At 38.8% G+C, this 20,308-nt stretch overlaps 1 protein-coding gene across 2 annotated transcripts in view; it reads left to right on the top strand.

Annotated features, from left to right (window-relative positions):
* The window catches only part of PDZRN3 (PDZ domain containing ring finger 3), a 120,810-nt gene that overhangs the window by 72,960 nt on the left and 27,542 nt on the right, over positions 1-20,308 (top strand). The window contains exon 1 of one of the 2 annotated variants that reach the window (XM_015293224.4): positions 19,670-19,968. The exons of the other annotated variant lie outside the window; for it this stretch is intronic. Within the exon in view, the coding sequence (XP_015148710.2) occupies positions 19,900-19,968 (69 nt within the window). The 5' untranslated portion in view covers positions 19,670-19,899. Of the gene's footprint in view, positions 1-19,669; positions 19,969-20,308 lie in introns of those variants that run through there. 2 annotated transcript variants of the gene reach the window in all.

The raw sequence follows: 20,308 nt of genomic DNA, 5'->3' as shown, positions 1-20,308 counted from the left end.
ACTTCGCCAAACCTCAGCATGTACAACCTACTAATAACTCCACAACATATGTATTTCTATTAGACTTCCTATTGAACACCAGTCTAATACCTTTGCTTTCTTTATTTATGATGAGATTGTTTCCAGCTACTGTTAATTTATTTTACACAGCCCATGATGTAATCGTTAAGCAGTTGTAATGAAGATTGAAGGTTTAATAATGCCAAGTGTTACAAATTTCTATTTAATCATTCCTAAATCGATTAGTTACTTTCACCCAAATGTCGTGCCATTGAAACACAGAGAGCTAAAGATACAAACCACTGTGGCCAGTGTTTGATAAATGTTATTTTGGTGCAGTGGTAATTGAGTTATTGAATTTACTCATCTTCCAAATGATGTTTGCATTGTCTCAGCCATATGTGTTTAGGGCCAGGGGAAGGTCATTAGGAGCTTCAGACCGGGGGCATGTTTGGGTTAAAGTGATTTTGAACAGCCAGTGTTGAGGTTAGTCAATTAAAAGAAATAGCACAGTGAGATGCTACAGGAGGGCATGTTATAGGCTGGTCAGCAGGGAGGTCCCAAAGGCCTATTTAAAATAGTCTAAAGATTCTCTAAGTGAATGTCTATGCCTAGCCCCAGGCTCTTCAGCCACTGACAAATTGCTGTGTAAGATGCCCCTCACTTAAAACAAGTTATGGCTATAAGCAAATGTCACGCTCTTATGGCTACATACAGGACAAGCCATTAAAGACCAAGGTAATATATAAAATGGTTATACCTTTAATATAAATAAATACATCCGTAAATGAACTTTCTTAAGAGAAAATGAAGGCTGCAGATGAGGAACAGCAAATTGTGTCTTCGGTGGTAGGGACCATCCGGGGCAGAGCCTCAGCTGTGACCCATCACTGCTGGGCCCTGTGTGCCGAGCGACTCCACCACATTCAGGGGATTATTACTTTGATATAATAAAGCTGTTTCAGAGATACAGTGCAATAGATAATGTATTTATATCTATATGCTCGCACACAAAGCATGCAAAAGCTTTGTTCTCCCAAAAGAGTGCATCGTTTCTGTATAAGACTATGTGCTAATGAGTGCATCTCTGTGGCAGATCAGCTTTCACTGCAATGGGGAGGACATTTCCTCTCTTCATTAGATAGCCCCTTTCCTGAGTGCCCAAGAACCATTTTCAGTGGAGTTCAAATATCCAACCCATGACTGCTGCCTGCATTTGGGAACAGTGTAGGATTAAAAAGAAGGGAGTTCTGTCATTTTTCAGTTGTTTATGAACAGTCTGTCAGGACCAGATGAGAGCAACAAGCAGGGAAAGTCCATGCTTCTGTGTTCTCACATAATTGCAAAGGTTTTCGGGAGGCCTGATATCCTCTGCTCTGAACAGTCACTGCGAAGAGCATCAGTCTCACTTAAGGTGAAAAATGGGCCCACTTCATTTCTAATATTCAGCCAGTTGCTCTAGGTAGAGGCTATTCCTTAGGTCTAAAACACTGGAGAAAGTCTCATACCCTTCAATATTTCTGATGTGCAATCCTTAAAAAATCTATTGTTGTATAAATAGTGTTTTGTATTTGATTTCTGTCCCCTAAACGCTATTTAAATCAGAAGTAATATTTTCTAATCCTGTAAAATGCCCAAAGCTTAAATCAATAAACATTTGATGAATACATAACCTGGGGACATTCTACATGGCTGATAAATGTTCATTGTGGGAGTGTCTGGCAGCTTTTGTGGTTAAACCTTCACTTTTATATAATTTAATGGCTGGCGTCTTCCAGCACTGGACACATCTTAATATCTTAATGATAACTGCACAAGGAGTAGAAGAGCTTATCGTGGACAAATGAAGCAAAGGCCTTTCCCTTGGTGCCAGTAAATGAGCAGCTGGAGCTGGGGCCATGGGGCTTTGTGCTGGCAGCCATCAGGACATCCTGCCCCCATCCCTGACACTGTCCATCCCCTCCAGCCTTCTCTGTCTCTTTCCTTCTACACAGTGAAGCTGTCCCAACATATCCAAGTTTCTTCCTCCCCAGCTTCCCCTATACCAGCAACTCTACCTCCAGTAAATCAAATTAGTTTTATGTATTGAGGTTCCAAAAGGAGAGGTTTTCTTACATGCAGAAGGGTATCCTGTCTGGTATTGTATAGCTGCTCACTCATTGTCAGCCTCCTCAGTTACTCTACCATCTGCCAAATTTGTAAAACCTTGCACATAATCTCTTTTCTCCTTTTAGCTGAGGGCAGCTCTTTAGGAGAGAAATATGGAGCTGACAATTACACTGCTTCCTGCTGTGAATGAAGTGTAGGACATCCCTGGCCATCAGGCTTTACAGGGGACCCAGAAGTATCTTTAGCCTTTCTTACGTGTGTTGATGAAGTTAAAGAGTGAGACACAAGCAGTTTGACTCCAGCAATAGAAATCAACAGGGCAGTGGGTCCTATTCTAATGCACTGCAGGTCATTTGTTGACTTCTGCATCACCCAAGCAGAAATGATGGGGGGAAAAAGGAAAAAAAAAAAAGTAGGAGAAAATGAAACACTAATTATTCTTATCTCTAATGATCAACGGCAAAATAAACAGCATTTAGAGATTCTGGCATATATGGGATTCCGTGCATTTGTTTTCTCTATTATTCTAGCCACTGTGTCACCACATCTCACATGACAAGGAGCAATTAAGTGAAAATGCGAACAGGCAGTGCCCCTGCCAAACTGAATCATGGCCCTTCTTTTGGCAGCCTCATGCATGAATCCCTCCCCTTGGGGAACATAGGGCAGTAACTGATTTGCCAACTGACATGATACATTTATTTTTTGGTGCATGCATGTCATCTTAGTGACATTACGCACCCATTGAGAACAGAGCTTTTGTGCCAGAATAGTGCTCTTTTTCAATATTGCATTAATGTTCAGAGATTAACAGTAAGGTCTAAGGAGAAAGGAAGTGTCTTTTCATAGGTGTTTGCTTTGTTCCAAATTAAAATTCATAGGCATTTGATTTTAAAATACACTGTACAATTTATACGGATGTAACTGTATTAAATTACCTAGTTTGAATATAAACAGCTGCAGATGTAGTAGCTGAGAGCACCTGGGGAGTTATATTCTACAGACTTCGGATTTTCTGTACAATTTATTCAATTAAAGTGTGAAATGTGTCTAAAAGAGTTATTTGAAGGGCTTTTGTTCTCCTGCACAGTATCTACCTCCTTCCTACTCTCTGTTTTGTATGGAAGTCCCAGAACACAGTTTAGAAAGGCAAGAAGGAAGAGACATCTTTTGTTGAGGAAAGCACATGTGGCTGCACAGCAAAGCAAACCAGGCAATGCCACTACCAGCAATCTGGTACATTAGGGGAGATTTGAATGTTTAACATAAAGCTACTCATTTAAATTCACTGTGAAACAGTTTGAGCAGGTCTCCAGATCCTGATTCAAAGGGCTGCAGGTCCTCCTAAGTCCTGCATCCTGTCTGCAGGTGCAAGGATGTCAAGGTATCTGAGATGGATATCTGTATTTTGGGAAAAGCAACCCTACTATTTTAGTATTCAAAAATACCATTGATTTTTGGAAAACCTTACAGTTATTCCACAATAAGCTTTTGTCCATTTAATACAGTGGCTGGGTCTGTGTCTGGATCTGTCATGTTATAGCATGAGACATTACCAGAATCTTGGTATCCAAAGTGAAAGTACAGAGCAGACACACCTGACAAGAGTGGAAAGATAAAACATGAGCTAGATGCTCATATTCATGAAATGCAAGCTCCTTAAAATTTCCAGAGAATAGAAAAGGCAGAAAAAAATGCCTGGGTATCAGAAATGGCTGCTTTGCAGAGTCATATGTTTTGTTTGTATCAGCTTTAACTGGATGGTGCTACAGCATTTCATGCAGTGGTTTCAGGAGGCAAGAATACCTGCTGTTGGCCCTTCACTTTTCCAGCTGTTTGTTGTGGGAGGAAAGATTTCCCTTTGCTCACTTTTCAGTTTTGACATTGCGTATCTTCTACTTCTCAACAAATGTATCTATAACTGCTTGTAGCCTTTCACAGCATAAGGGCCATAAAAGCGGCATGCTTCCCGATCATTTAACAAAGTTTTAAGCAGCAATTTAAGCAGTCAGAATTGTCAGCAGACTTGGGGAGGGGCAGCGGGTTATTCCATGGCTGTGGTACTTGATGGAGGGGATAGAAATGTGACTTCTTTCCAACAGAAGTCCATTCCTGCAGTTGCTGGTGATATGGATCAGGACTTTCCAGGACAAACTTCTCAAAGCTGAGCAGCTTTTCAAAGCCAACATACAATTCCAAAGTCTATAATACAAGTACCTGTTCAATTTATTGTGCCTTTAATAAAATATAATAAATGTAATAAATAGACACCCCATAGAAGGAAGATATTTTTTTTTTCCCTAATTAGACTTCAGACAATGCTGTATTATGTGATTAAGGGAATGGAACTTTGACTCAAATTTCAAAGTGGTGACTCTCAGGTTAATTCTGCTAATGGCAGTTAACACAGATGGCTAAAAAGAGTAATTATCTTCTTTAGCTTTCTGCCACCTGCCACAAGTGAACTTTTAAAGTGTTTTCTTAACTGCTCAGAATTACTCTTAATTACACAAAACAGATGCTTAAATCCTGATCAGACATTGCAACTCCAGAGTAAGATTTTAACCCCAAGCATGTGACTTAAGAAATTACCATCATGTCCAACAGTACAATGCAGGCTATGTGCTGTGACAGTTGAAAAGATTAATCCTTTCTCTTCCAGGTAGGAGCAAAGTTTGCAGGATAATCATACCAGTTCTGTAGTCTGATCCAAGTAATTACCAGAGGAACCAAAAGGCTACATCCGCAGCAGCAGGAAAAAAATCACACAATTTCTTCCTGCTGATGTGCTTTCTTTGGCACATGGTCACTTTGAAAAGCCACAAAATCAAATGAGTAAGTCACCTTAAAAATGACTTACTCAACAACTTAAAGATGCAACGTTAAGTGTATCTGAGTGATGACTCAAGGCTTAAGTTCCTAAAGACATATTTTAACAGAGATAATAATCCCATTTCTGTTGGGGCAGCATTTTGCATGAAATTGATGTTGGGCATTTAAAAATCATAACATGACACCTTTTGGAAGTTTCTGGCTATATTATATTTTATAATAGCAATTCCTGCTCCTCCACCATTCAGAGGTGTTGTATTTGTTGGAAGAAACAGTAAGTCTTCCCTTCCTTCTTTACTCTTGATATCTGAGCTCAACGAGGACAAATTCAGACTGCAGAACTGAGAAGTCACCTAATTCTGTTCACTGACAGCAAAAATAATCTTCAAGCTGAATGACCACACTGAGCTGAAAAGACTCTAATGCAAATCCTGAGTTTCAGATAAAGTGGTTAAGAAAACAGAAAAAAATATATATTGCTATTCCATTAATTGCTAAGTCAATAATTCTCCATTACCATTTCTCCTAAATTCATTAGAGAAAATTTCCAACACAATGCACAAGGTGTTGAGAGGAAAGCATACTCTTTACATTTAAATGAAAACCAAATCCGGGAGCAGACAGTTTCACATCTCAGTATAAAATCCTTGTACTCGGTAGAAGTGATCTGTACTGTGTGTATTACAGCTGTTTGAGAATGCACATTGCTTTTCAAAAATTATTACATGATTTTGAAATAAAATACATTCATGAGCACTGTGATTTAGCATCTTTGTGCTTTCACAGCTTTGTGTGTTCAATGTGTGAACAGCAGTGTGAAAAGAAAGCCTTTCAGAAACACAGACCTGGAAGGCAGCCTTTTGAAGCTTGTGTTTCTTCACCAATCTGAGGAGAAAGAGAGACCTAAAATATGAAGTTATTGCTGGCTCGTTAACTTCACAGAAAAGTATTTCTGAACTTGATCTTTATGGAAAATCATTATCTTTGGCAGTAAGTTAGATATCAGGGCTTATCACTGTGCTCCATCTCAGTTCTGTTTCATAAATTCCTTTAACAGAGCTGACTGCCACTTCTAAGGCTGTCTGCCTCGGCTGTATGAAATGCCCATGAGTAGGTGTGAGAAAACAAGGGTCTGAGTGCATCATTTACCCTGTGTGTTTATGACCCGGCAGGGAACGTTAGACTAATAGTAGTACTTGCCTTTGTTGCTTGGTAAATAACAAACTACTGTGGAACAAGTATAGCAAAGGTCAAGGTCCATTTTTTTTTCCTCTATAAGAAACATGCTTACTCTATTTCTAGTTTCAGTTAAAAATGCTTTTCATAAAGTAGCATTTCAGATATTTGAGAGTATCAAAACTTAAGGCACTTACAGGGTTTAGCTGTGAAAGACAGAGCCTTTCCAGTGAAGCTTGCTCAAGTATCCTCATTATCATCTGCCTCCAGCTTTCATATGTTTGTTACAATGGTAATAATGATAAGAGTTCATAAAAAATAGTTTCTTACAAATATTGCCAAAAGGACAATAGGTTTTATAATCAGCTCTGGGGCTGGGCAGCGGATGCTCACTGCATTCTGCTGCTGGTGGTGCACACTGCTCACAGGAAATGAAAACAACTGCAGGCAGAGGAAAGATTAAATACAATCAGTGCATCCCTGCATGATAAGTAACGGGCTTTCTAAGTTTTAATGGACTAAATAGTGTAATGTGTTTAGTTTGGTAACCTCAGAGTTTAATCAAGTATTTTTAAATTTTTAAACAGGAAATGGCCTTTTCTCAGAAGGATATACATATTTGCAGTGCATAAATCAATCCTTGAGTCACATGGATCCTGAGCTCAGTCTTTACTCTGCCATTAGCATGAATTCTTTTTCTGAACAAACTCCTGGACATTCTGGTAGTGTAATGTGATTTGATGAGTTGCTGCTGCTGTTTTTCCAGTGGCTTGCTCCGTTCAAAGCCTTGCCTTAATGCTGTTTCTCCAAGCCAATGTCAGGCTGTGGATTACCCACAAACTGCTTCCCAGGGGTTACTCTGGGGAACTGAATGCTACTTGGGTGCTGCTGGCCTGGGCTGCTTTGCCCCAGCAAAGACCTCCCCTGTGCTGTGCCCCGGTGGACAGAATGCCATCTTGCCCAGTGCAACAGGCACTGCAAACAGCACTGTGAAGACTCTTTTTTTTTCACCTTTCACTTCTAAACTTTCTCCACAGTGTGACTCTATTTGGTTAAGTCAAACTTGAAAGGTTTTGAGTCCCACTGCCATGCACAAGGGTCCTCAGCTCCAGCTGATGTTGCGGGGAAATGGGCACCCTCTCACTGAGCACAGTAGGTAGCTTTTTAACACTGTGTGTGTGTCAGATTTTAGATAGCATGTAGCTATGACAGCTGTCTTTTAAATTATGCAGAAGAACAAGCTGAGGACAAGTGTAACTGAACAGTGGCTTGTTAAAGGAATCTGCCTAATACAGCAGTGTTTATTCCTCCAGAAAGCACAGAGTATCATTTTGCAATAAAATTAGGTAAAAGTGTAGGTGCACATATTTTCTGACATGCTTGCTAGGTACCATGATTTAAATGTTTATTTCCAAACATAAAATATGCACATACACTCACACACATATCTCTTTCTTCTGAGATTACTGATAATTTATCCTGTGCCAAAACGAGACAGAAAATTTACCAAACGTGTATCATTAATATATCCAACTCAATGTATGGTTTTGAAAAATCTAATTCATAAATTATGCATTAGGCTAGCAACTATACATGCATGCATTGACAGGATATTATTATGACAAAGGCAGCTATCTTTTCAAGAAGTAGGGGACATTAAAACACTACTGAATGACAAGCAGAATCAGGAGCCTTTCAGCAGAATTTAATCAGAGACTGTTCTGGAAGCTAAAAGACAGTGCTGGGAGTTCCATTCTTTCCAAAGAATCAGATGCCTCTGAGTATAATCCGCATACAAATCCCTGGTTTACATGCAGAGGATCCCCACAGACTATTGGCTGTGGTACCTCATGCACAAGAAATATTTTCAATGTTGAAAAAAGCTTGAATTTAAGGAAGGTCTTATTATCCAAGGTTTTTGTTTTTGTTTATCTTTCCTTCAAATTCAAAACAAAACAAAATTAATCTTACAGTATAAAGAAGAAACTCTGAGTGTAGAGATGGGAAATATTTGAAATGTTTTCAAGTAAACACTCAATCTAAATGGAAAGTGTTTGAAATGTTCCTGTGTAAGTTATGGGAAAGGTTTGCTGAAGCAACCTTTAGTTGAGGAAGACATAGTGGATACATTAAAACTTCTGAAGAAAAAGAATGTAGCTCTAAATACAGCATTACTGTGCTTCCAAATGTATCCGAGTGATTTACCAATGTACACAGCTTCATATAATCAGCTGCCACACTAAAAATTATGAAGTGCTCAAAAGAAAGTAAGTGATAGCAGGAAAACAGATACGCATTAATTTAAAAAAAAAAATTCTCATGAATTTTATGATTTTTAACAAGCAGGAAATACTGAATGAAAAAGGTGCACAGAATACTTGAGGTAATAAAACTGTATTTTGGAGGATAACCTTTTATAGCTATTATATTCACTGACATTTGTTTTCTGTTCGTTTGTTTCCTCACTACTGTCTTCTGTGGTATCATGCCACCATGACCAAAGTGACAGACTTTCGTCTCTGCTGGATTAATCAGTGTGTTCTTTGATCCATAACATATGCTCCTGGTAGACATTTAGAGTCAACACATTCAAGATTTGTGGTCTGGCAGTTCAGTGCCTGATGTTAACCCAACTGACAGACAGTTTAAAGTGTTTAATTTTTTTATTTCAGCCTGTCTTTTGTACGTAAGAGAAGTTAAACAATGGAACAAACATGCATTGTTATATGTTTGGGTTAATATCTTTGCTTAGAGATTCCTTTTTTTTCTGGCACTGAGGGGCTACCCAGACAAATCTCAGATCCATGTAAGTACCGTGTGTACATTTTTTCTGCACATCAGAGGCCCAGAATTCCCATATTCATGGCCAGGGCAGTCTGCCTGCATGGAGGAGAACAGGCTGCACACCATGGCTTTGGAGGTGGCAGGGCCTGCCAAGGGCACTGCTTTGCTGACACTGCAGGGGCATGGCCAGGTGCTGCAGCCAATGAAGGAGCCCCAGGAGTAGTTACTTAAGGTGCTAAAAATTGCCATGCTGTGACTTAGAGGACTCTGTGGTGAGAACCCAGAACGAGTCCTGTGAGATGGTGCTGGAAGACAGTGTGGGATGCAGAAGGAGCAGGGCTCTGCCCTCACCTCTCCACAATGAGCTCTGCTCCTGGCCCTACTCATCTGCAGAGGATGAGGACTTGAATTGAGCTGCAGAAGCAGACAATTGATCCTAAGTTTGCTCTGCTCTAGGAGCTGTGTTAAACTCGTTAAAAGGTTGCATTGAAGAAAACTGGTAATGGGTGGGGTAAAGGTGACAGAAGGAGTAGGGTGGTAACCAAAGATACCTTTTCTTTAGAATTTCAATTAAATTCATTGATGAGTTTCAAACTATTTAATTATTTTTTCATTGGGAGGTATAGCACATGATTTATAGCCCAGCCCCTCCTATTCTGATCATACTGCTGTAAAATGCTGTATAATATATTACTTCCTACTATGACATGCACAGATAGAAATGGCAAGTGTAAAATGGGATTAGCTATTCTCAAAATAGTCTGGTCTTGAAATTACTTACATAAGGCCAGCACTGAAACTCCCTTTGACCTCAGGGGGTGCTGAATTATGTCCCTATCCCCATCATCTACTGCAGACAGGAACAAAGCTGTCAGTGGCCGGCCTATATTGGGCCCCAAAATATACTGTGTAATACAGAGATTGCTTTGTGGTTTTATATAAGGAAAAAAAAAAAAAAAGCATTGTCCTGCGATGAAGAATTAAACAGAAAATCAGAAAATGAATGGAGAAACCAAATGTCAGCTGCTCCCTTAGACTTCGAGGTTCAGGAAACTCTACTTTGTGGGAGTGGGAAAAGACTGGCAGGCTGAATTGTAAGAGAGTAATTGTATTATAAGAAGATTATGGAAGATTATTTTGCTTGCGGGCCCCAGATTTCTGCAAAAACAATCCTGAATTGCATCCTACAAGGCAAAATGAATTCACCCATTCCTCTAAATGACAGGGTTTTATTAACAATATAGTACAAAACGTTACATGCGTCTTTCTTTCATCTGACAACATGGAGCTCGATGAGATTAACAGTGTGGCAGTTCATAGCAAGAAAAAAATAATTGTTTTTTCAATAGACAACCCCCATAATAATTCAGAAATCAATATGCATCCTCAGAGAATTTCCCCCAGCAGAGGTTTGGAGAAAGCAGGGTGGCCTGCCTGCATTTCCTTATGAATGTGGAGCTGCTGAAGTCTTGGCTAGCCTGACTTTTTTTTTTTTTTTTTTTTTTTTTTTTTTTTTTTTTTTAATGTTTAACTATAACCACTGGGACTGGAATCATAGCTTCTACTGGCCTCATATGAATATTAATAAGACACCGGGCCATGGAGCTCCTTGCTGATTTTGACAGTTTAAAGGATCAGTTAGTTAATTAGAAGATGACATGGCACATCTCATCCCTTGGCTCCGTCCTGCCTTCTGTCTCTTCTTTTCATTTTCTTTTTTGACACGTTAGATTACATCATTACTTGTAGTTTCACTTGTTAGCCACACCATGAAATGAGAATATTTTAAGCCTTAATTATTTTGATTTCTGTTCTCTGCTAAGAACATGAAACTCAAAGAAAGCATATAGAAGCTTGAATATCAAGGGCCTAGGAATATGTGTTTGGCAGTTTTTAACCTTCTAAATGCAGCCAATAAACAGGAAGGGATTTTAAGTAGCAAAGAAAATCATGTCAATCACTATATTGGCAACTAAGCTGTTAAGTAGGTGCTCTCACTGTCTGTGTTTTATTTGTGAGATGTTCAGTGTTTTCATAGGTGCCTTTCACAGTAACCTGAAGTTTCTTCCCTCCAGCCATTAGCTGATTGTGCAATACATGTAATCCAGTATGTTCATTCCATTGTGCCATCAATGTGTATGAGTTTTCTAACATTATCATAGTCAGAACAGACAAAAATAATTGGAACAGCAAGCATGGTACTATGCAGCAGCCCTCTCATTTTCAAGAAGGAAAGATAACAAAGGTGGACAGTGGATAATATGTTTCACTAAAATGTTTACATATTTCTTGGTACTCCAAAATAGACAATCCACAACCCAAAATATAAAAACAAACAACAACAGCAACGACAAAAAATTAAGCTGTAAATCATTCAGTAAACCACAAAAACCCTAACATTGTACAGCGCAGTGTCTTACTGCAGTTAGCCATCAGGACAAAGATTCTGGACTTGCAATAGTACTTTGAAAGAACCAAAGTCATTTATTTTGTGTATGACTAAGTGATCTTGTTAATTAACACTTGTCTTTTAGGTCAACATTCTATCTGTAAAATTCTTATCAGGGACGTTGATCTCAGAGTAAGCAAAAGAAACATGTGCAGCTCACTTTTTTGGTAGGCTTACCAGTCTGAAAGAGAAGAGTCTGCAGGAAAATCTCATTCCACTTCCTGCATTGTGGAGAGCCTGCGGCTATGGGCCTTCGTTTTAAATTATGAGATCAGTGGGTGACTGTATGTTCCAATAGGAATGAGTATTTCTAGGTTATTATGGATATTCATCACTGTGTCTGCCTATGTACTTTCACATTTCTTTTATCAAATGTTTATATTTTTGTATTCATTTCAATTCTCCTTAATCAATATGGGTTCTCAGAGTATATATATTGAGGAAGGGAATAGCAGAGAAAGTATGCCTCCACAATAATTCTGTGTAGTTAGCCAATACAATAACCTGTGTAAGTAATTTATTTTTTTTATTAAGGTAAATGTGTACCATTGATTCACAGGGCTGCACAAAAATACAGTGCTAATAACAAGTGGAAATAGATTCCACTACCACTTAAGATCAAGGTAGATCAAGTTAACTTGGAAGTAACTTGGAAGTAACAACATTGTGAGTTTTGTGATCTCCAGGAATGAACTGCACACATTGGACCAGATTTGCTTGTTCAAAGTGAGCCAAGTTAGATGTGAGAAGTTTCGTTTCTGTGTTAGAGAAGGGACTGTGGCTCCAGAATATCTTTTATCAAATCAGAGTTACCACAATAGTATTGATTTCATAACCAAACAAGAAACGAACAGTGTAGCTGCAGTTTTGTAGGCTGGCAAGATTATACTGTGAACAGGATAAATAGAAACCAAACACCACACAAAATTGTTGGTGTATGTTATACACTGAACAATAGAGAACTCAGAGTGCACTAGAGCACTCAGCAGGACTGCAGCCATTTTCTGCGTTCTTCTGTATTTGGAAGAACACAGTTTCAAGATTATGTCTTTGTTGGCACTAGGAAAACACAGATGAAGTTCACAGCACTGGCACAGCCTGTCTCTGTGACTGCAAACCTCTTGAGTCACCATGAGCCTCAGTCACCTGTCTCCTACCCAGTGTGTCTGATGTGTTTGGACAGTACTTTGCTGAAGCAGAGATGACTGCTGCTTCATGTGTGCAGGACCCAGAATGGCTCAGTCCCTGCTGGTCCACTCTGTGTGCCCATGTCGGAATTAATCACAGACCAATTCTAGAGCAAGTGCCTATCATCTTCAGAGGAAATGCAGCTTTCCCACCTTCAAAGACAAAAATGAATACTTACATTTCCTTTGTTCCTAAAAGCCTTAAATTTCATTCCATTCAAGGTCTGCTCATCTTCTGTTTTTTTTTTTTTTGTTTTTTTTTTTTCTGCTAAGGAGGGTTAGAAATCAGATCACTCCTGTGCACCTGAACCTAGAAATGAACACAAAGGCAAACATTTTGCAACTTTTTTCATACTGACTGCCATTTACCATTAATACTTAATATTCCCACATATCCTTTTCATGAGATGGTTAATATAAAACCTACTGAACCATAGATGGTGTTCCTGTTCTGCTGTTTCAAATTAAGAGTGGAACAGTACAAACTGAAAAATGAAAGCTAATATCTTTTCAAATAGAGAAGGCTTAAAATTCATAATATGAATACAGTAGCTAAAATACAAAACTTAGTAAGGACTGCGATACTTAGCAGGTCTTGGTAATTTCTGACCATACTTTATTAAGTATTATTCTGCTGACCTTACAGGGAGTTCATCAGGAGCTGTTAAGGTCAAAGAGTAGAAGCATTTGGACACAGTCAATGGATTTTACACCTTTGTCTCTTTCTGACATTACTGTTTTGCTTCAGCAAACTGCCTAATATTAGATAAATCCTATTGGCTATCTTTCTAAATCACTTCAATTTTCTTTGTCCCTGGGCTACAGTTATATGATCGAGATCCAAAGCTATCACAGACTGTGATATACTATTTTACTTGCCCATTTGTATTAGAATGAACTTTATTAGCTTTTGGGCACATGTCTATCAGTTTTAAAGATTAAGTATTATGTTGATAGATTCTATGCAGCATTCAAGTACACTGAATCATTTTGCCTGCTCTGAAATTATAGAAGAGTATTATCACTTTTACAACAAACACTTTTATTTTGAAATGAACCATCACTCACAGCAGTCTGTGCTTACCAATGTTATCTTTCTAAAGTGATATTTCACAGCAAAAGCAAAGTGGAGATAGAAGCTTTGTAAGTTATTTTAGATTTGACAACACATGAACCTTGTAAACACAAGTGTGTAACTGCCGATCAACTCTACACTCGTATTCTTTCATGATCTGCTTTCATCATTTAAATATTCTTAATTTTCAATTTAATGTTCTTATAACTGTGCTAACAATGATCACAGTGCTCTTATCATGTAAGAAGTGACACTTTGTGCAGCCTCAAATTTGCAGTTCTTCTTAAATAGAAAGTATCTAGTTAAATCACCTGTAAAAAATTACAGAGGCAAGCTTGCCTGTTCCAGTATCAAACACAGGAAATCAAAGATGCTTTTTGAGAGGAAGCTGAGGTTTCTTCCAACACAGAAGAAGCTTTTAGAGCACAAATCCAGCCTATAATAAGATTTTCTCATTTCCTTGCCAGTCTTCTATACTTTTGGGTTTGCGTTCTTAGTGGCTGAATACATTTTGTAACAAATGGGAAAATGGGCAATGATACTGTGTGCAGGATTTGAGCTAAAGTACAGCTACTTTAAGCGTGTGCCTCCAGCTCCCTCACTCTGGCATTGCTGGGTTGGAAGTACTGCTGATGGTGACTTTGGAACTGCTTTATTAATATGTGAAAGAGCATTTCTTTTCTAACTAGTTCATTTTTGGTCCTCTAGTAGCTAAAACCTTGTTCCACCCACTCCATAACTGTGTCTCTGTAAATCCAGTGTGTACATTCTCTGGTTCAGGGATCACCTTTTGTCTTAATCTTCAACCAGTATTTCTTGGCACTGTGGGAATAGATGCCTGAACAGGCAGCCCAAGAAGGAGATCTGCAGTCCATAGGTCAGCTCTTCGTATCCTTATTCTCTCCATCAGAAGCTCTCAGTAGCATATTAAACAGTTATTTACCCTATTCTGACCTCATCATTTCTGCTTTGTAAAGACTGAGTTAACACAGTGTTCTTGTACATGCTGGTGTTGCATTGCTTACAATGATGTTGCTCTAATTTTCCTATAACGTTACTGTCTTTTTAAAGTGGCATTAATTAAGGAGATACTGGACTTCTTAAAGAGCTTAGAGGACAGAACAGTCCCTTCAATGATTTAACAATAAATATCATTTCATTTAAGTTACTTCTGAGAATTGGAACTCTTTCAGAGAAGCTAAGTGGAGCAAATAAGGATCTCAAGACAGCAACATTAACTGATGGGAATAAAGCCAAAGTTTTACATTTGCTTTCACATCCTCTCTTGTGGTATGTTTTAGTTTAAATATTTTGGCTCCAATCTTGAAGCTTCCAGTGTATAGGCAGATTGCTATGCCCATATGAAAAAAATTGCAGAATTGAGATCTTTATATTTTTAGTATGCATTTAATTTTTGTGCCTACACAATGCCATAGAAAATCCCCATTTACTTTCAATTATTTGATGAAAGAAGGGCATTTTTAAAGTAGATCCACGTCAATTAAATGTATTGTTAGGAATCAAACACTTCCCGTGGCTATCAGTGGATTGTCACATTGAAAACTTGCACATAAGCATAGGGGAAGAGAACTCAGAGCACTTTCTCAACAAAGAGGCTCTCAAGATTTAATAGGGGTAACCCAACAGCTGTAATTAAAAGGAACCCTAAAACACTTCAAGAATTCCAGACACTTGCTTTAAAGTCCCATTGTGTAGCACAAACAGTTTTCTTTCACACCACTCTATGTAATCATGATCTGTACAGTTTCCTGACTTCTGTTTATAAAACACACAAATGTGAGAATTATTTATACAGTCGCAGCTGTTCTCTTTCCTAGCCTTTGTTTCTCTCAAGTCTTAAATATTTGTAAAAAATAAGAAAAGTAATTAAAGTATTGATGCATTAAGCAAACATTTCCACAACCGTGCTCCTTAAATAGGAATCATTTGTTTAAAAAGAACTTGCTAAGTATACGTACAAAAATATAATGTTAAACAGTTACTTACATACAAACAAAGCCAACTTGCGTTTAAAGAAACAAAATAAACAGTGCCAAACCATTACTAATATTACAGTCAACTGCTCAAACATTAGGAGCCCCCAGAACTGAGTGTAGTGCTCGGTGTTTGCCCAGATCTGTGAAGCAGCTATGTGCCATCTGCTCCTTGCACAAAGGACATGAGTTTATTCTTGCTGGTGGGAACTGCTGTCTAAGAGCCAACATTTGGCAATGCAAGTCCTTATCCTTGACAAAGCTGGCAGTGAGTGCTTTTTAGCCTTTGAGTTCCCTAATAATGTTCCCCTCCAGGGTGCAGGTCCCTCATGAGTTCTTCATTTCCCTCTTTATTCTGACTCACCAGCCTGTGCAGACAGGACACTACCAGTGCACAGGTCGTGTGCGTTCCCTTTACCTGCCAACATCTGACAGGCTTAATTATAAAATAAATCAAACATTTGAGTAGCAAAATTTAAACCAGACTTGTAGTTAGAAGCCTAGGGATTGCAGGATGCAACTATGACAAACACAAACAGCAAAACCTGTCCCTAGGATGGGACAGGATTCACTCATAGCCATCACACACAACCTGTCTGGAACATCCTGCCTCCTGGAGACAAGAGCAGCACCCTGCAGTTTGCAGTGGCCCTAGCACTCTGGATGCTTTCCATTTTCAGTTCCTTGGAAATTAGCTTTTACACACAAAAGCAAATGCCTGACAGTTGGAGCCAGATATCTTGGTAAAAGGGATTTTGCAGACTTGGTCATGTGTAATCACACAGGGAGCAAATAATCTAGATAAATGCTAACGAAAGCTCTTCCTGGCACCTTGTATATTCAAAGGCTATTTACCATTGTTCCTAGTCAGCTGGCTCGGTAACTTCCCATTCAGTCTGGATTACTCAGATTCAGCTGGGACCAATATAATATTCATATTACATATGATGTAAGATGTTCTCTATGCCTACATTTTGCTAAGCTCATTATCTGCGGCATACCAGCGAGACCACACATGACACATTGTTAACACAGATGACAGACCCAGTGACAAGCTGCCTTATCCGGACAAACCAAGGCAGCTGGTTTACCTTGACCACATACAACACATTTACTAGTTTCTGTAACACAGAGACTGGCCTGTGCATGTATGTTACAAAGTCATGGCATTCACACACCCTGTGTAGTTCATGTTGCTTTTGCATGCTACCTGGGTCCAGCAGTGAGGATCACTGCACATCTTTGGTTTTGGTGTCCATTCCCGAACCTCACAAAGAGCAATCAGGCAAAGGAACTGAAGTGTAGGAGTCTCTTTGTACTATCTGGCATCACCCACAGAGTTGGTTCATCACTAAAGAAGTCACATAAGAATTACACTGAAAAGTTGAAACAACTTTTTATTGAGAATGCACAAACTGCAGCAGATGAAAAGCTGACCAAATTTAGCAGTTTTCACAGGGACAGCACCAGCCATCCCTGTGCCAAACTTCAAATTCTTGTTTCAAATTCCATTGATACTAAAACTTTCTCAGAGAAAACATATCCAAAATTTCTCATGGGCAGGCAATGTATTTTTTCCTGTACTCTTACTCTTGGAAATGACTAAAGCACTATGGCTGAAATATGCCTTTTAAAACAAAAGTCCACCTTGGGCAACGCCCAGAGTAGAAGTTTTTAGCTCAAATGTTTGAAGTTTGGCAAAGTACCATAAAAAATTAGGCTACACTCACATGAGACAGTGCCACAATTTCTGTCCATGAGATAAACAGGGAAATATAAATGAGATTTCAAAAATGGAAAATACCTCAGTTGAGCTAACTGCTGGCCTGACTTCTGGGCTGGCTTATTTACCAGAGCAACAGTGCAACAAAGGCAGCCACACCATTAAGCCATGCTGCTTGCTGCTGAGCAGCGTGCTCACTCTGTGAGCTAAAGATTCTAAAGCATCATATATATGAGAGAGCGCTGCTGGACTTACTTTCCTGACCTGACATAAGGATTATCTTTTTGAATCAGATGAATCTTCATGAAAAGAGATTATTACTGGTCTCAGGGATAGTTATTAGATATAATGAAAAAATATCTCTTACAGTCTATTACATCACCATAGAACAACAATAAATTGATGCATTTCTGCTGAAATTACAATAGAAATATCATGCATGTTTCAGTTTTATTTCTCATATCCAGCTGCATGCTACTTCTGAGAAAAATTCCTGACTGAACCCAGCCACCTGAACTAAGTTTAACATTTAAACAGCAAGTGGCATTTAAGAATTAACATAATCCCATTAAAAAAGAAAAGCCATTGGCATCATCTTTGAAAATTTTACCTTAAGTTGCTTAATCAAACCATGTAACTCAAAATTATCCAGACAGAGCCATAAACTCCCTTACAGTTTTGCTAGGATCTTTTTTCCTTTTAATTTAATTCAGTTATCATAATCTTTCCTGCTTTGAGGGAGCACTAATTCCCATGTGCAGGAGCTTTCCAGTTGTTCAAGATCCACAGCCACAGGCTCTGAAGCAGCTGTGGAGATGCCCCCAACACACTTGGACAGAAATGTATCTAACAGCAAGAGCCGCAATCCTTCAGCAGAGAGGGCCTGCAGTAAGACCTGGGCAATCTCTGTCTTGCTCTAACCTTGAAAGTTACTGTTGCAGCAGGAATATTGTGGCAGAAACATCACGTGAATGGAGCCCCTATTTACTTTTGGAGGTTTCTGACATTTGACAGGGATGTGAAGAAGTTTCCCATCTTTGTTTCCCAGAGGTGGGCAGACTACTGTCAAAACACATTCTCTAGAGTGCAGGGATCCCTTCTTGTCACAGTCTCTACCTAGTAAATCTAGCACTAAAACATACATAGCATGAACTGCATTTCAGTAGATGACCATTTTAATGCAAAATGTGTCAGTATAATTGTAGCAGTAGTTGGGTATCTTACAGCAAGGTACCTACGCACTGAGGTTGTACATAAAAGCTGCACGTGATCCTCACTCAAAATTTCCTCTGAAATCTGCTAAGCCAACAGTCAGAAACCAGGTAGATGACCACAGCATGAGATGAAGGCCTTCTGCCATGACACACTTGTATCTGAATTAAACTTTTCATCTTCTTATGCTACTCTGGCTTCTTTTCTTTGTAGCAAAATAAATTGAAATAAGATTGTAAGAATGCATACCTCCTAAATGTTTAAACATGCTCAATCCAAACTCTTAACACAGGGCAGCATGTCCTGCAGGGTGAGCAATAGCCATAAAGCTTACACTTAGGGGTGCTTTTCTAGTTTGTTGGGCACTTCACTGATGTTTCATATTTTACATCTGTGGCACAGGCAGATCGAGGCACGTAAATAGTAAATACATGCCATACTACTGTACATCTTTTCTGTGAATGGGGAACATTTTGAGTTTTAATAAAATAGAGAAATCAGCACAAGTGGCCATTTTTCAGTTGGTATAAATATTAACCTAAAGCTAATCTATAAAAATCCAATGCTTTTATTTATTTATTTTTTTCTAAGTCCACATACATTTAGCAGTAACATCTCTACTGCTTTGCAGTCAAACCCTGACAGCTGTACATGAGCTTTCAGGGATAGGGATGGCCTTTCTGTGTTGTGTTAAATTCCTAGTTCAGTCATCTCCTGCTATAACTGAGCTCCTCTGATGCCAACACAGTATGAGTCAAAAATAAATGCTTCTGAGCACATTCAACTTTGCTGCAGCCACTGCCCAGTTGCATGCTATTAGATTCACTGCACTGTGCCTTACATTTAAAATGTATTTCTGGTCTGCTTAAATATGTTAAGAATTATCCTGAGGGACCATAGTAAAATGTAGTCATGTTTATTTGTAATTGCTACAAAATGGTTTACAAAATTGTTAGTGTCTTTTATTATGCCTGCTACTGAAGCACTTGCCTGTTAATTAGAGAAATTTCAGCTGTCATAGTTGGCAATTATAGCTTCTGTATCACTGTCTGTTATGAATAGTCAATGAGAGCTGATTAATATGCATGAGTAGCAGTATATAGTGCGCGCTTTGGCGCTGAGTACGGCAGCCAGAGTGAAGCAGCAGAGGGAGTGTTGTGTACTGCCAGGGAGAGGGAAAGCTGTAAAGAAAAGAGCAGGGTTGCTCTGCAACATTCTGTGCGATACCACTGTGAAGTGCTCCAGGTCAGCCGACCCACCTAGGTGTTTCAAAGGATATCTGCATGCATGCCTGTTAACACAGATTTCTGTGGCTGCACTGCTGAATAAGGAAGATCTTTTCTGCCACTTGTTTAAACATGGGATGCAGTTTGTGCACTCTACAGAAGCAAGAAGAACAGTACAAATTACTGTATGAAGTTTGTCAGGTAAAGCATTAGATTTCATTTCTAAAAGTAAATGTTCTCTTTTAGGCTTGTAACCACTGTTAATGACAGGGAAGATGGAATACCAAAAATGGTGTGTGTATATATATATATGTGTATATATATATATAATACAAGTGGAAATGAAAGGGTCTGTTGCCTAATTTCATGTATGTAAGATAATGATTATGTTTTTACTTTCCCTACTTTACACTTGCAGAACATCAAATATTTAAATATATGCTATTATACATCAAACTTTTTGCATAATTTTCTATCAAGAAACAGGGCACTGCTTTATTTCTCCAGTATGCACTAGTAAAATTTCAAGAGGAGGGTCATT

Source organism: Gallus gallus, chromosome 12 (genome assembly GCF_016699485.2).
Source record: "Gallus gallus isolate bGalGal1 chromosome 12, bGalGal1.mat.broiler.GRCg7b, whole genome shotgun sequence".
NCBI lineage: Eukaryota > Metazoa > Chordata > Aves > Galliformes > Phasianidae > Gallus > Gallus gallus.
This window is presented reverse-complemented; position numbering and strand designations above follow the sequence as displayed.